We start from the raw sequence: 15,072 nt of genomic DNA, 5'->3' as shown, positions 1-15,072 counted from the left end.
TCACACGTGTTTCTGAGCGGCAGGCAGGAGGCAGAGTGAGGGGAACAGAGACGGCAGGCAGACCCCGAGAGAGCCGGCCCCCCCCGGCGGCCCCCCCACCCTCCTGCCAGACTGCCACTTTTACAGGAGGAGAGAAAGGAAAGAGCTGTCGCACGGGAGATTCGCAGCCCAGCCATGAGCAGCGGGAAAGCTGTGAGGTCACAGGAGTAGCTCGCGGCGCCCTTGTATACCGCCCGTCCAGCACGCGGTGCTTCGCCGGCCCCCGTACGTGAAAGGAGTAGGGGGGGACTACTGTTATTTCCTGACTGATAACACTGCGTGAGAGCCGCCCCGCCGCACAAGCACCGGCCCGCCACGGAGATGTCCTTCGCCATGGTGCGCCCGGCGCCTGGCCGCTTCCTTTACGCCGAGATCAACATGCTCTCCGAGGACGAGGAGAACGGCAGCGAGAGCTCGGGCTCTGACGACAAGTCCTTCCGGATGGATGGCTCCGGGTACGAGCTTAAGGTGGGCAGGAAGAGGAAGTCGGCAGCGAGCCGGCTGGTGGTACCACAGTTGCAGCTGGGCGAAGGCCGGCAACGGAATGCAGCCAACGCCCGCGAGCGCGATCGCACCAACAGCGTCAACACGGCCTTCAGCGCCCTGCGCACGCTCATCCCCACCGAGCCGGCCGACCGCAAGCTCTCCAAGATCGAGACGCTGCGCCTGGCGTCCAGCTACATCTCACACCTGGGCAACGTGCTGCTGGTGGGCGAGGCGTGCGGAGACGGGCAGCCCTGCCATACCTCCTCCTCCTACTTCCACCACGGCTCCCCGGGGCGGGACGCCGACATCTCCCAGCCCAAGCAAATCTGCACCTTCTGCCTCAGCAACCAGCGGAAGATGGTGAGTCCAGCCGAGCCGGTCAGCACCACAACACCGCGCTCCCTCATCATCACATTCAAAAGAATCGTGCTGCTGCGTCAAAATTTTCCATGCAGGGTAAAAAAAAAAAAAAAAACCACAAACTTATTTTTGCCAAAGTCCCAGAGCAAGGGGGGGAGAAAAAGCGTTTAATGCTCCTGAAAATAAATGGCTATCCTGCCAAATTTAACACGCCACGCGCCCGGGAGTGTGTCACACAGCTTTGTCACCTGTGAAAGCTGAACCAAGTCCAAATCCAGTCATGTTAACCTCTCGTTTTAGCCCGTAAAGCTAAATAAAAAATGTATAAAGTAAAAAAAAACAAAAAAACCATGCAATCGAAAACTGCACAAAAACATATTGAAAACTGAAACGGTCCCCATGGCGCTGTGGAGAGCCGCGTATTTACTCCCAAACATGGAGCGCGGACGGGAACGGGGTTGTCGGTCCAGCTCAGATGCACCGTTATGGGGCAGAGAGAGCCACAGTGTGGCCCGGCTGAATCGGGCACAGCCGGGAACAGCACCCCGCTCTTGTTTACAAGATGAGACGAGCCAGCCCAAGGTGTGTTATACTTTTCGGTACACTTTGTACCTCGTATCAAAATATAGAATCACCGTAATAAACGGGGGAAGCGTCAGATGCAGGATTTCGGGAAGCAGAGCCCTGTCCACGCGTGTAACGGGAGAAGCAGCGTAAAAACTAAAAATGACGGATCATGCTCCGCGCTGAGAAGAGCACAAAATACAGGCTCCCAAAACAGAGGCCCAAGTGCAATTTAAATTTACAAGCTAAGGGTGGTGGAGGGAGGGGGGGGGGGGGGGGGTTTAAATTTGAAACGCACCATATGCTTGAAGCGTTTAAAGTCGGCTATGAGAGATTTGCTCTCTGACTATTCATAACCGCAATCTCAACTTTTTTCCGTTAAACTTCAAATGTTCCTTAAAAAAAATTATAATAAGCACGTTTAAGCTGTACAACTCATCTGACAGAATACGACAAATTCGACTGGTTAAAAATATTAAATTCTCTTTAAAATTTCCCAGTTCCGAAATACGCCAAAAATAAAATAAAAATAAATAACAACACACGTTAAAAATAGACGTGTACATTTTTCACTAAAATACCAGAGGTGCAGTGACAGTTTTGGGGTTTTCTAAATGCGAAGCGTTGCCTAAGTAGAGGGGATATAAACACCTCAGCCTGGGAAGACTGTGCAGCTCGATTCAAGCTCTAATCCCAGCTACTACATATAAACCACAACACTCTAATCCCCAGCACCTCCTGTCCCCCAAACTAAACGCAATTCACACAAATCCTGGTCAAACACATCAGGCACCGTCAGATTTGCATGTGAAATAGTGGCTGTGTGATGCTGTCGGCCTGTATGTTCATGTAAAACCTAACGGCTTGTCCATCGGTGACCATATCCGGATTAAACGCCGCAAACTAACGGCCGCGGAGGCTGCTTATCGGGGTGTTATATGGTCCCGCTGAAAAATTCAGCTACAAGCGCTGGGTAATAAAATCGGTTTGGCTTCAATAGGAACGTGCCAGATATCAAAGGTGCTGAGGGAACTGATTACAAGTTCATTCAAGCTGGTTCTGAACTATATCCGATAGAGATGCACCCACAAGCAGACCAATCACTCGCATCGTGCTGTATCCCTCAGCCACTCTCGCGTGAGGCTTGACATGTGCCTGATGCGAGCCTGATGGCCTGTGCCTGATGCGGGCCTGATGGCCTGTGCCTGATGCGGGCCTGATGGCCTGTGCCTGATGCGGGCCTGATGGCCTGTGCCTGATGCGGGCCTGATGGCCTGTGCCTGATGCGGGCCTGATGGCCTGTGCCTGATGGCCTGTGCCTGATGGCCTGTGCCTGATGGCCTGTGCCTGATGGCCTGTGCCTGATGGCCTGTGCCTGATGGCCTGTGCCTGATGGCCTGTGCCTTCACCTGACTGTCTCCGTTTGGGAGATCCTACGGCTAACAGGAACATCATCGCGCTCTGATAACGGAAATCCAGTCTGGCGGATCAAAGCAGGCGCCTTATTTCAGGCACGTAGAAACGTGGCCTGAAATATTCCCTATGACTGGACGCCATCCATACCCCCCCCCCCCCAAACCAGCAAACGAGATAATAGGCTTTTAAGTGTTTTCTCCTCCTATATTACATCCTGGTCTATAGTATTTTTTGTTTGGATGATATGTGAAACAGATTGGACTCTCTTTGATGTTGGGGTTAAAAGCTGAAGCCCCCCCCCTCCTCGCTTTAAACCACACTCCCTCCCCCTTCCGATTTAACACTCATTACTCTATAAAAAGTAGCAGCAGCCAACCCTAATTTCTACATTCCCTGAAATAAAACAAAAAAAAAAGACAAAATAAAAACAGACGCTGAAGTCGATCAAAAGTCGAATGTAAATATTTGCTTAGATGCCATATTTCACACCAGGGTCACCTCTAATTACAGGGACCCCCCCCGCACTGGGGCCGTCGCTAGTCACATACAACTAGCCGCTAACTCTGCACTCATGTGGAGGATATCAATAAAGCCGATCTTTCTCCTGGGGTCGGTCAGGTCTGCCATAGTTTTGTTCCCCCCCCCCAAACAATAATCGCCACGCAACCCGGGCACTTCACGCGAGAGCATTTCGGGACGAGCGATCGGCTCACCAGGCCGACACGATATTCGACTGCTCTCCGTCACGGGATCTTCTGGAAGCAAGACGGAGTTGCATTCTCCCCGCATCTGACTGCGAGGAGATGCGCAGCTGCGACCGCCGCCACGCTCCAGCGCATGGGCTGCATTCCTTCCTGTTAACGGCTCCCAACAGGTGACGGGCCACCCCAGGGTGCTGTGGGATGGCATCACGCTGCGTGCCGGAGACGGGGCAGAGGGGGGGGGTACAACAAAATACCCCATGCGTGCCTATGCCGTCCCACAGCACCCAAGGTTAGCTTGCAGATATGGTGATTGAACATCGAAATGGCAACACGCAGCAAAACTCTTCTGGTCACACTGGGTCTGACAGCTTTTTGAAATGCAGCGGCATCTCACACTAGCCTGTGATACATGTGGAGGGATAAATGCGACCCGCCCGACTCGGTGTGGGGGGTCATGACCGTGTTGGGACCAGGCTGCTACCACGAGCTGCTTTAAATAACACCCCTGGGCTCCGTCAAGGCTCAGGCTAAAGTTACACGCCTAAAAAACCAAGGTCTCTCCCCCCCCACACACACAGTAGGAACAGCTGACAGGCTCTCTCAGTGCTGTCATTTACCAATCTGCCAACGTTACCTGTCAGGAAAGACAAAAACTAAATATTTGCGCTAAAAAGTCTTGGGTGTCACCTGAAGGAGGTGTTGGCGGTGGGGTGGGGGGTGGGGGGGCAGAAATCAACATCTGCTGATAGTAATTCCAGACATTATTTATATTAAAAAAGAAGTAAAAAGGAAAAAGTAGAAAAACATTTCTTAATTGTTTTGTAGACAAACAGTTTTTCTGAGCTCTCAAATACCTTCAGCCATTTTCAAGTGAGATTGTATTATGTTTTACTTAATATTCATATATACATATATCCACACACATACATATAATATGAAAAGAACTGCAGACATAATCCTGGCACAAGCCTTGGTGGTTTCCATACGTGTATGATTAGTCCCATGACAAGATCTGGCAAACGTGCCGCGTTTTGACATGAAACGCCATGGTTCTAGGACCCGGGGCATTACAGCGACCGCTGCCGCCGCAGCAGGTGTGCCGTGAGACGGGGAGAGGTGAGGACAGGTGGGAGGGGCCGCAACCAGGGGCAAGCGCTGGAGACGAGACCCAACACAGAAAGAGGGAGGGAATATACATGGGGAGGGAGTAAAGGAAAAAAATGACAGACGGTGTTTTATAACCTCACAGGCACCCGTTTCCAAAATGGAAGAGACGTGAGACGGATCCCAGCCCAAAGCGTCGCATCCCGAACGGACCTGCTGTGCTGCTTCATACTTCACTGCTTAACTACTTTCCCTCTCTTTCAGAGCAAAGACAGAGAACGGAGAACAGCGCTGAGGAGTTAATGACAAGACGCACGGCCAGCCAGCGAGGGACTGCATCAGGACGCCGGCACTGTGGAGGAGGCGCACAGACGTCCACCGGTTGTATATATGCAAATATAAATATATAAATATTTAAATACATAATACAAACTCCTGAACGCAACTGTGTAGCGAAGCAATCAGCCAGTGGATGGCCTGCACATCGGACTTCCCGGACTGGGAGACAGCTGCGGACGGCCAGATCCCGTTAACGTTCGTACTTTGGTGTATTATTAAAGAAGCCCCCTCATCCCCCCACGCAGCTTCACCATGCCTTCCAGCGCTTATCGAGTAAATGTGAAAAGACAGCGAGTCGAAGGCTTTGATCCACGAACTCCAGAAAAGGTTCCTTCCACAGACGTGCGTGGAAACGCATTAAAAAAAATAAAAAGAAAAAAGCGTCGGCCTCGGACCTAGAGGTAAAATGCTAAATTAAGAGACGGATGCAGGATGGTGTTTCCACGTGGAGGGATCTGCGCCGCGCCGCGTGTGACGGCCAGCAGGAGGCCTTGGGGAGGCGCTCACAGGCAGACCAAGTGGGACATGAAAGCCCCCTACCCCCAGCAGCCCTCCCACACACCGCTTCCCGGCAAATAACAACTAAAATCCTGTTATCCGGTATTAATGGGTTTGTACTCATCAAAATAAAGATGCATTATCTCTGCCGTCCCCCGAGGAATAAAGTCCATCCGTCGTCATTCCCATGTCTTCCCTGTCTGCCCGATTGTCTTATTCCCACCCTGTTTCTGCCAGAACATCAGGCCAGAAGTTTTCCAGATAACCGTGCGCAGACGTGACGGGAGAATGAGAAACTGCTCTCCCAGCCGGAGGGGGAACCTTCTGTTTTCCGAGCCCTCTCCCACCATAACGTTCGGCCTAGCTGGTCACTGCAGCGATAGGATGCAATTCGAGGGGCCACGCAACACGCCCCCCCCCATCTCCAAATGAGAAACAGAACCGTGACGCGACCTGCGGCCTTTTTTTATTTCCATTACAGCCGGTGCTCGCGGTCAGAGACGTTCCATTTTGACATATTTATTGCCTGTGTCATGCAACAATATCTAAATAAAAGCAAGTGTGTTTCATGGCTTTGCGGCGCCTGCGTCTGACAGCGGACGTCTCTCTCCGCACTCCCGCATGCGACGTTACACGAGGTTAAAAAGGACAGAGATATCCAGAGTGGAAAAACACTAAAGCGCGGTAACGCAGCGCGCAGCCAGCTCCGGATCACGACGCACGGAGGCTGCTGCTTAGGCGCTTATTCGGGGCCCGCAGGTCTCCGGGCGGGAGGACAGGCCGGATCCACCTGAGCTGGTCTACAGGTCCACCTCACATTCCACACGGCTCCCACTGGGGAGTGCCGGGGGCCGGCAAACAAAGCAGACGGCATCTTTGCCTTTCAAATTCAGCCCCTAACAGCCCCTTTGCTGACCGCTATTTGCATGACCCAAAAAAAAAAGCACGCACACGAAAGGAAGCTCACAGAAAGAGGATGGAAAATAGTAACGTGAATGAAATATTACACTGTAGCCTGTGAAATATAATGGTAACACACAGGATAACCTGCGACACATATCATGCAAATGAAACGTGTCATCCGAGATCATTTAACAGACCGTCTGATAAACATCCCTCCCGATAACATCTACAACAAACCGCACATCATGACGGCTTCGTCTAACAGGCTGGGTGAGGCCGCTTAGGGAGAAATTATCGAAATCCAAACTAACTTGTGATCCTGTAAATTTGTCTACACGCCTGTGGCCTGTAGAATTACACATTTGGCTGAATGCGATAAACCATCCGGTGTCAAACGAACGTTCGTCCACAAACTGCCAACCGACAGCGGCTCGGCAGGACCAGCTTAGGGGAACAGGTCCGGGCAGAGTGCGAGGCGGCCCGGGTCCAGCCCCAGCCGGGCTTTTAAAACGGCCAGCTGTGTGTCGGGGGTGGGGGTAGATCGCATCTGCAGGTAGGACCTCTGGCTGACAGCCCATCACCAGACTCTCAGTCTGGCTGTAGAGGAAACAGGCACACCTCAGGAATGCTGCACGCTGCATCCACTTTTCCTTTTCGAGGCGGGGAGGGGGGACGCAAATCACACCTCGACCTCCCTCCCCTACTCGGCTACTCTTCATCGTCCCAGATGATCAACGACCACATGAAAGGGCCACACTAATCAAATCCAGCAGCATCTTTGAGGGGGGAAACTCGCTCCTGTGTTGTGCATTAATGAAATGCATTAAATGCCGTCTTGTCTACCCCCCTCAATCACTGACCGCGGCCGGAGCTCCTCCCGGCCATCTCCCTGGCCTCACATGTGCGCAGACTCATCGCAGACGCCGCACATGTCAGCACAGACATCTGGTTTCGGTTGCCGATATCTTGCCCAATATATGTTCTGCGAACTGTGAACTATATGATTTGGCCGTTTAAACCACCTTTCCTCTCCCCGGTCCCACGGTATCTGTCAGAAACAAGCGTGCGGACAGCTGCCAGGGGCGGGGGGCAGGTCTGCTGTTCAGGCGCAGCGCAGGCTGGTGTACCAGCCGGCTGCCACGGTTACATCCAGGTGCTGTGCACCCCACCCCACCCCTCCCCCCCAGGGTTATAAAATGCCCCCATCTACTACACGAGACCACGGTATACTGGGCAAATACAGTTAGACCCATCAGCTTTCTCTGGGCCTGACCAGTGATACGGTGAGCAGGTCACAGCTACGTAACAGAGTCCCACACCGCACTGGCTTAAAATCGGACCTTCTGGCACTTTCCCAGATTCACCACCTATAAAAACATAACGTGGGCAAAAAAAAAATACCTGCAGAGGCAATAAATGGGGTTTAAACACCTTTTATGGCTCAAAATCGACAGGAAACCAAGTTTGAAAAGTCTACAATCTCCTTTGCAGTGGTGCAGAATTCTGATGAAGACCCCAGGCTGGGCTCTGGATTCCCAGGAGTGACAGACAGTGGCGTCACGAACAGAGAAATATCTGTGATACTGATCTTAATGTGTCACAAGTTGGGCAATTGGTGGAACCATGGAATTGTAACCTGTCAAAATACAATTAATACAGAGACACATGGCAACTGACTGAGCAAATCACACCAGTGTGTTGGCATTAAAACATGTGTAACAATGTGTAACGTAATCCCAAATATAAATCGAAAGCTGTGTAGGTAAATTAAAATGTGATATTAACTGTGTAACCTGACCACGTCACCCTCATGTGGCTACCCCTGTCGTTCCTCGTTGCCTGAATGTGGGGAGTTTAACGAGAGCACCCAGACAGGCTGAATTCCCAGGACGGCTGTGTGTCCCCCCCCCCTCAGATCAGCTGGGGTGCCTCCAATGGGGCATGCGAAACAGCAGCCTCAACAGCACCCCCCAGAGGTCATGTGCGTCCAAGAACAGAGAAGAAAATTAGCTACAGAACTACCCAAGTCCTGCGTGGGGCCGTGACAGGCCGCGCTACATCCACGGGGGCACTGGGTCCACGGGCCTCCTTAAGATGGTACACTTGAAATTCACTTCAGTTTTATCAGTAAATTTGAATTTGACTAATGAGGTCAAAATTATTTGGCTACAAAAGTGAAAATGAAACAAAAGGAAAACCAAGATTGGCTAAACACATGCAAATAAAACATGCATTTGAGGGGGATTAAATTAAAGCTAAAGACTGTCTGGGGGCCATTCTGCGGCTCAGCGTGCCCCACCCTCTCTGTACGTATCTGTAAATCACCCTGAGAGAGTACAGGGCAGTAAGCCACTCTGAGGCTCAGCACATCCCGGTCTTTCTGTACGTGTCGGTAAATCACCCGAGAGAGTACAGGGCAGTAAGCCATTCTGAGGCTCAGCACATCCCGGTCTTTCTGTACGTGTCTGTAAATCACCCCGAGAGAGTACAGGGCAGTAAGCCACTCTGAGGCTCAGTGTGCCCCACCCTCTCTGTACGTGTCTGTAAATCACCCCAAGAGAGTACAGGGCAGTAAGCCATTCTGAGGCTCAGTGTGCCCCGGTCTCTCTGTACGTGTCTGTAAATCACCTCGAGAGAGTACAGGGCAGTAAGCCATTCTGAGGCTCAGCACATCCCGGTCTTTCTGTACGTGTCTGTAAATCACCCTGAGAGAGTACAGGGCAGTAAGCCATTCTGAGGCTCAGCACATCCCGGTCTTTCTGTACGTGTCTGTAAATCACCCCGAGAGAGTAGAGGGCAGTAAGCCACTCTGAGGCTCAGTGTGCCCCGGTCTCTCTGTACGTGTCTGTAAATCACCTCGAGAGAGTAGAGGGCAGTAAGCCACTCTGAGGCTCAGTGTGCCCCGGTCTCTCTGTACGTGTCTGTAAATCACCTCGAGAGAGTAGAGGGCAGTAAGCCACTCTGAGGCTCAGTGTGCCCCGGTCTCTCTGTACGTGGCTGTAAATCACCTCGACAGAGTAGAGGGCAGTAAGCCACTCTGAGGCTCAGTGTGCCCCGGTCTCTCTGTACGTGTCTGTAAATCACCCCGAGAGAGTAGAGGGCAGTAAGCCACTCTGAGGCTCAGTGTGCCCCGGTCTCTCTGTACGTGTCTGTAAATCACCTCGAGAGAGTAGAGGGCAGTAAGCCACTCTGAGGCTCAGTGTGCCCCGGTCTCTCTGTACGTGGCTGTAAATCACCTCGAGAGAGTAGAGGGCAGTAAGCCACTCTGAGGCTCAGTGTGCCCCGGTCTCTCTGTACGTGGCTGTAAATCACCTCGATAGAGTAGAGGGCAGTAAGCCACTCTGAGGCTCAGTGTGCCCCGGTCTCTCTGTACGTGTCTGTAAATCACCCCGAGAGAGTACAGGGCAGTAAGCCATTCTGAGGCCTCGTCTTCATTGTTCAGTTTAACGACAGCTTCAAGCCAGATATACACAGGAAAGCAGCTCTTCCTCTCCTCTCGTCCTCCTCCATTCCTCCCTGCACTGCCCTGCCAGCAGTTGGGGTTTTGTGGTCCTTCTAACTGGGGGGGGGGGGGGGAGGGGAGGGATTTTAACGACCTACATTCCAAGAAAAACATCAGTCAACCCCCCCACCCTCCCTGCAGTTAACTGCTGTGCCAGCCTGCACCTGTCAGCCCTCGCTGGTCATCACCAATGGTGCAAACCACCCAATTGCAGGCCATGCTGGAACGATGATGAGCTGGAGGCCTGGGAAATGGAATGTAGGCGGGCACTGATGTTCAGAGATTGGGGGGGGGCTGTTGAGGAACCTGAGAGAAACCTGTGCTGCGTTGGCTGTTTTGGCCTCTGAAGGCTCATCTCTCCAGTCACTTCCTGTTTGGGGTCGTTGCCCATGTTACCGGCCCATGAGGTCCCTAAAACGATGAGCCAACTGCGCGGGTTGCCGTCACCTTGAGCTGCGCGCGGCGTCACGGCAAGATGCCATAAGAGTTTTATTAAAGAAAAAGCTCCACGTTTTATGTCAAATGTCTTATTCTGTGACAAAGTCCCACGGGCCATAAAAGTAAATCTGTTCATCGTTTCTGCGACGGCAAAACCGGTCCTGTAAAATCTCGTTATGTGGCTTTTTGAGCATTTTTAGCCCCGCTTGTCGTCTGTTGCTTGACCCGATAAATAAGTAATTCCGGAAATCCCACACAGGGGGCTCCACCTTTGCGGACGCATGTGGAAATTGCCTGCTGGCCGTCCAGGTCTGAATGATTTTCCACCTGGCCAAGCATCCGGCATATCATTCATAGAGGTCGTTATTTATTGAAAATTAAACGTCTAACGATGCCTCGAAGCTTCCTGCGCCCAAGCCCTTTATGACGGCAGAGGAGAGTGCGGTTTCGGCCCACGGCCGTGAAAGCCTGCCTGCCTGCCTGGCGACTCCGGAAAGCGTCTCGACGGCGGTGCAGCCAAAATGAAGCACAGGGTTTGCCAGAAGTCAGGCATGCTGCCATCTGTCATGTGAGGGTGACATGGGCAGACGTGAAGAATGCTGGCATGGGGTAGAGGGATCGTCTCTGCGTCACGCTTAGTACCACCATGCCTGTTTTTTTGAAGAATAAATCACAGCGCGATCCTCGCTGAAAGTGAAGAGTGAAGCGGACGAGTGCATCTAGCGGGGGCCAGACGGCAACCAACCCCCCCCCCTTCCCCCCAGGATCTCGCCTGGGAAGCCGCCTCCCGCTCAGAGCGGCCCCCCCACCCGCAGTTGGTTTCAATCAGGCCTCCTGGCAGCGCTGATCCGGCTGGGAGCAGAGCTGAACACCGGATGAAAGGAAGTCCTAAAAAGTACAGAACGACAGGTGGCTGCTTTGGCAGCCCGTCTCACCTCCCCCCGCAATCCCGGCCCCCCCGCCCCCCACGCACCTGTGAGGGTCCCCAGCACCATGGCCCAGGGTCCCGCTCGCACAGCCAGAGCGGCACGCGATGAGTCCGGCCCGGGTGAGTATTCTGTGTCAACATTCGGCGAGTTGGAAAACCATGAATGGGCGATATTTAAATCTACTCCTAAATGGAGATTTCCTGCTGACAGCCCCGTGACAAGCCAAAATCCCACCTAATTCACTACCGAACTGTCAATTCCGAAATACTGGTATTGATTTCAGCTGACCTGCAGGCTCGGTGGGGGAGAGGGGGGCTTGAGCTTGATGCTTGGCCTTGGGCGCTCCGAGCACACACAGCCGACGGTCACGTACTGGAAGGCGCGGGTCACTGCGCAGTTTCTGGCAGCTCATTCCGGATCTGCCAACAACAGGCGAACGCTGGCGAACCGAGATGAGAGTCGTGACCCACAAAAACACTCGGGTGCAGGTGAGAACGTCGGATTCGAAAAGCTAGTGAGCCTGCGCAGACGCTAGTGACAGCCGGATCCATCCACGTGGGCCGGGTGGTAGCCGGAAGCATCTGGAAGTGCCAGGAGAGACGGTCGAGGGATGCGAAGCCGAGGGGGGGCGAAAATGGGCCATTAGCGGGGCCGTCCTCCGGGGCAGAAAAGGCAGCCGAGCCGTCGAGCTTAACGAGGGTCGTGGCATCAATCCGAACAACTGCACTCTTACTCAAGCCAGAAAATCATTCATTTAGACGCCCCACTAAAAAAAATTAAAAAGGCCTCAAACTCAGGCGGACATGGCTGACTGTCCGAGGGCTCCAAACCAAATATCGCCCGGTTTCCTGGCATATTTCATAAGATCCGTTCTTTCTTTAAGACGTTTTAAAAAAACCCGCCACGTCGAGCTCAGCGAGACATACATGAATCACTTACGTCTTTCATCTCCCCACCTTGTGAAAATCTATTTAAGCCAAATGGCCTGAAGCAAAAAGGAATAAAAGTTAGCAGGACTCAAACCTCGAAGCCCGTCTACGGGAAAGGAGCGCGGGGCCCAAATCAGAAGCAGGCGACGTCGCGGGTGGAGGCGGCGCGCAGGTCCCACGGCGGCTTCCATGAAGGAAGTTTTAGTGGCCGCCGAGGGCCGACGAGAGCCGCCCACTTCCTGCTCGGTAGGGTTAGCCTTTTCACTATGGCGGACATGGCGGGGCACGGGATGGCTCACTGCGTCTTGGGGGGGCTTCTAGCAGATTGCTCAGTTCTGTCTTCAGTCCCACACCGGTTCTACCTCCCCATGATTGCCCATGGAGGCTGTGACTGCCTGCCCCTTGCCCTCCTCGTAGTCCCTCCTCTCGGAGTCGCCCCGTGCACACGAATCCCCCTGCCTGGTAATGGCCTTGATTTCCGCTCCCTCGTCTCATTCAAACCAGTGCCCCCCCCCCCCCCCCCGTTACCCTTATTGATTTGATCTCAAGGCAGGAAGAAAAGGCCCGGTGGTGGCCAGTGTAGGGGGGTCCGGTTTTCAGTCAGGCGCATGGGGCTCACGATCCTGCACCGCAGCTGACTGGAGCACTGGAAGAGACAGAGGCCGAGGGAGGAGAGCGGGAGAGAGGGGAAATCCCCGGGGAGGGGGCCCGGCGAGTTCTGTCCCCGCCGGCCGGGCCTGGATTTTAATGCTGGAAAAATCCTTTGCTGCTGTCAATCTGGGCCTTTAATAAAAACATAAAGTATAGCAGTGCGGTCGCTCTCACTCCCATTACCCTGCAAGGACGGAGTGCATGGGTGTCTGCGGAACTGTGAAAATCCCCCGTTTTATTGCCCTCAGCCGGCACTGGAAATTTGGGATCGTTCTAGATCCCATCTGGAGATCATTACCCCGCCAGCACCTGGAGCTCTCCCAATCACGAAATTAAACTCGGGGATTACCGATTCCTTAAAGAAAATAAATAACATATAATAGAATGAAATGCACATACACACATGCACCAGACGTGTGTCGCATCCAGGCCGGGGGGGTGGGGGGGAGAGCTTACCTCACAGAACAGGGGAGCCCGATCTTATCACCACACACCCCGTTTGCTTAATTCGACAGAGCAAAGTCAACAGCCGACATTCCCAGACCGTTCTCAGCTTTAGGGGGCTCAAAATGACCAGAATTCGGGCTCCTTCCTGAAAGCTCATTCACACACACACACACACACACACACACAGAATACGGCTATCAGGGTGTTTCACACACACACACATATTATAGCTATCAGAGTGCTTCACACACACACACACACACACACACACACACACATTACAGCTATCAGGGGTTTCACAATAATCACAGAAAGGGAAATCTCCGTGCTCTTTTGACCAGAACTGAAGAATTACACATGGCTTACTTTCACACACACACACACACACACACACACACACACACACACACATTCTGAAGAGAGAAAAGAAAATGGAAACAGATGCACTCATTGACCTGCAATAATTCAGGGCTGAAAACAAAACACCCCCAACTGGGAAGAGGACTCGCAGTTCTGGACACAACCGACACAAGGTGTTGCAAAGTCAACCCAGCCACCATGGGGGGGGGGGGGGGGCGGGCGACTCAGCTGGCTGGTGGAACTCACCCGCAAGCAGTGTTACCAGGAATTAGTGGCATTCCCTGCCCGCACGAAACAAGCCCAGCACTGCGCCCCAGAAGACCCCGACCCACCCGGCGCCCCCGGCTCCTTCCCCCTCGCCTCCATTTGATTTAAACGTCTGCGTGTCTCGCCTTTCGCACCTCCGCGCTTCAGCCCGGGCTCGTTTACGCGCCAGCGTAGGGTTTCCCTCTGGAACCGGCAGATTCGCTTTCATTTTAATCGCTATTTTTTTCCCCTCCTTTCCAAAAATCCAGACCATAAATCAGCTGCCGTCGGAAAACGCGGCGCACGTCGCCACGGCGATGAGCGAGGGGGCCGTCGCAGGCTTCTGTTACTGGCCCGGGTCCGTGTGCAGAGGGAACTCCGAGGGAACACCAAGAGAACGCTGAAAAGAGGCCTCAGAGAAGCAGATCGGTGATGAGTGGCGAGCGTCTGACCAGAAAGGACACACACGTCACTCTGCATGACTGGCAGTCGGGCCAGGAGACCCACGGCAACCAGGCAGGCTTCCTGGGATCGAGGACTACAGGATATTAAACCTGCCAAAACAGCAACGGTCAAGGAGAATTCAAGAACAAACCAGCAGACCTAGAGCACGACCAACCCATGGATCACTATGTACTTCTCAAATACTCAGGGTAAACGTTAATCTTATACTTTGCTGGCGATTTCCCCTGACAGTAAACTGCCCTCTATAGGCATTTCACTGCACAAACAAGTCATCTGCTTTACACATATACAGTATAAATATATACTCACACATTTCACAGGTCAAAATAAGTGGCTATTTACACAGTTCCCATTGATGTTGGGTGATGGAGAAGGGAGGCTGTGCGCCTCTGGACCCAAATGTCATGGGGGACGGGAAAGCCCAGATACAGAACAATAGGATATGGGGGGGGGGGGTTTCTAAACACGACCCAGCACCTCTGGCTTCTCTGAGGCTTGTCTGAACCGAGCAGGCGAGTGACTAATTGGGGGGAGCTCGCATCAGCCCCCCCCTGTATTCTGAGCCAGCTCGCTAAGCACGCCGCCACCAGGCCCCCCGCGCCCCCCCCTCGGCCCGCCCGCCCGCCCGCGCCTCTCCCAACACGGGGCTACTGAATTCAGTCCCCCCCGTGCTGCTGGGTCTTGCAGCGGTA

General features: G+C 53.2%; 2 protein-coding genes across 2 annotated transcripts in view; one reads left to right on the top strand and one right to left on the bottom strand.

Moving 5' to 3' along the window:
- The window catches only part of bop1 (BOP1 ribosomal biogenesis factor), a 45,244-nt gene that overhangs the window by 20,865 nt on the left and 9,307 nt on the right, over positions 1 to 15,072 (bottom strand). The window lies entirely within an intron of this gene.
- On the top strand, positions 42 to 5,702 carry scxa (scleraxis bHLH transcription factor a). The gene is made up of 2 exons (XM_048992865.1): positions 42 to 885; positions 4,938 to 5,702. The coding sequence occupies exons 1-2, from the start codon at positions 361 to 363 to the stop codon at positions 4,974 to 4,976; spliced, it is 564 nt and encodes a 187-aa protein (XP_048848822.1). The 5' UTR covers positions 42 to 360; the 3' UTR covers positions 4,977 to 5,702.

This window comes from Brienomyrus brachyistius, chromosome 23 (assembly GCF_023856365.1).
Source record: "Brienomyrus brachyistius isolate T26 chromosome 23, BBRACH_0.4, whole genome shotgun sequence".
Classification (NCBI taxonomy): domain Eukaryota; kingdom Metazoa; phylum Chordata; class Actinopteri; order Osteoglossiformes; family Mormyridae; genus Brienomyrus; species Brienomyrus brachyistius.
This window is presented reverse-complemented; position numbering and strand designations above follow the sequence as displayed.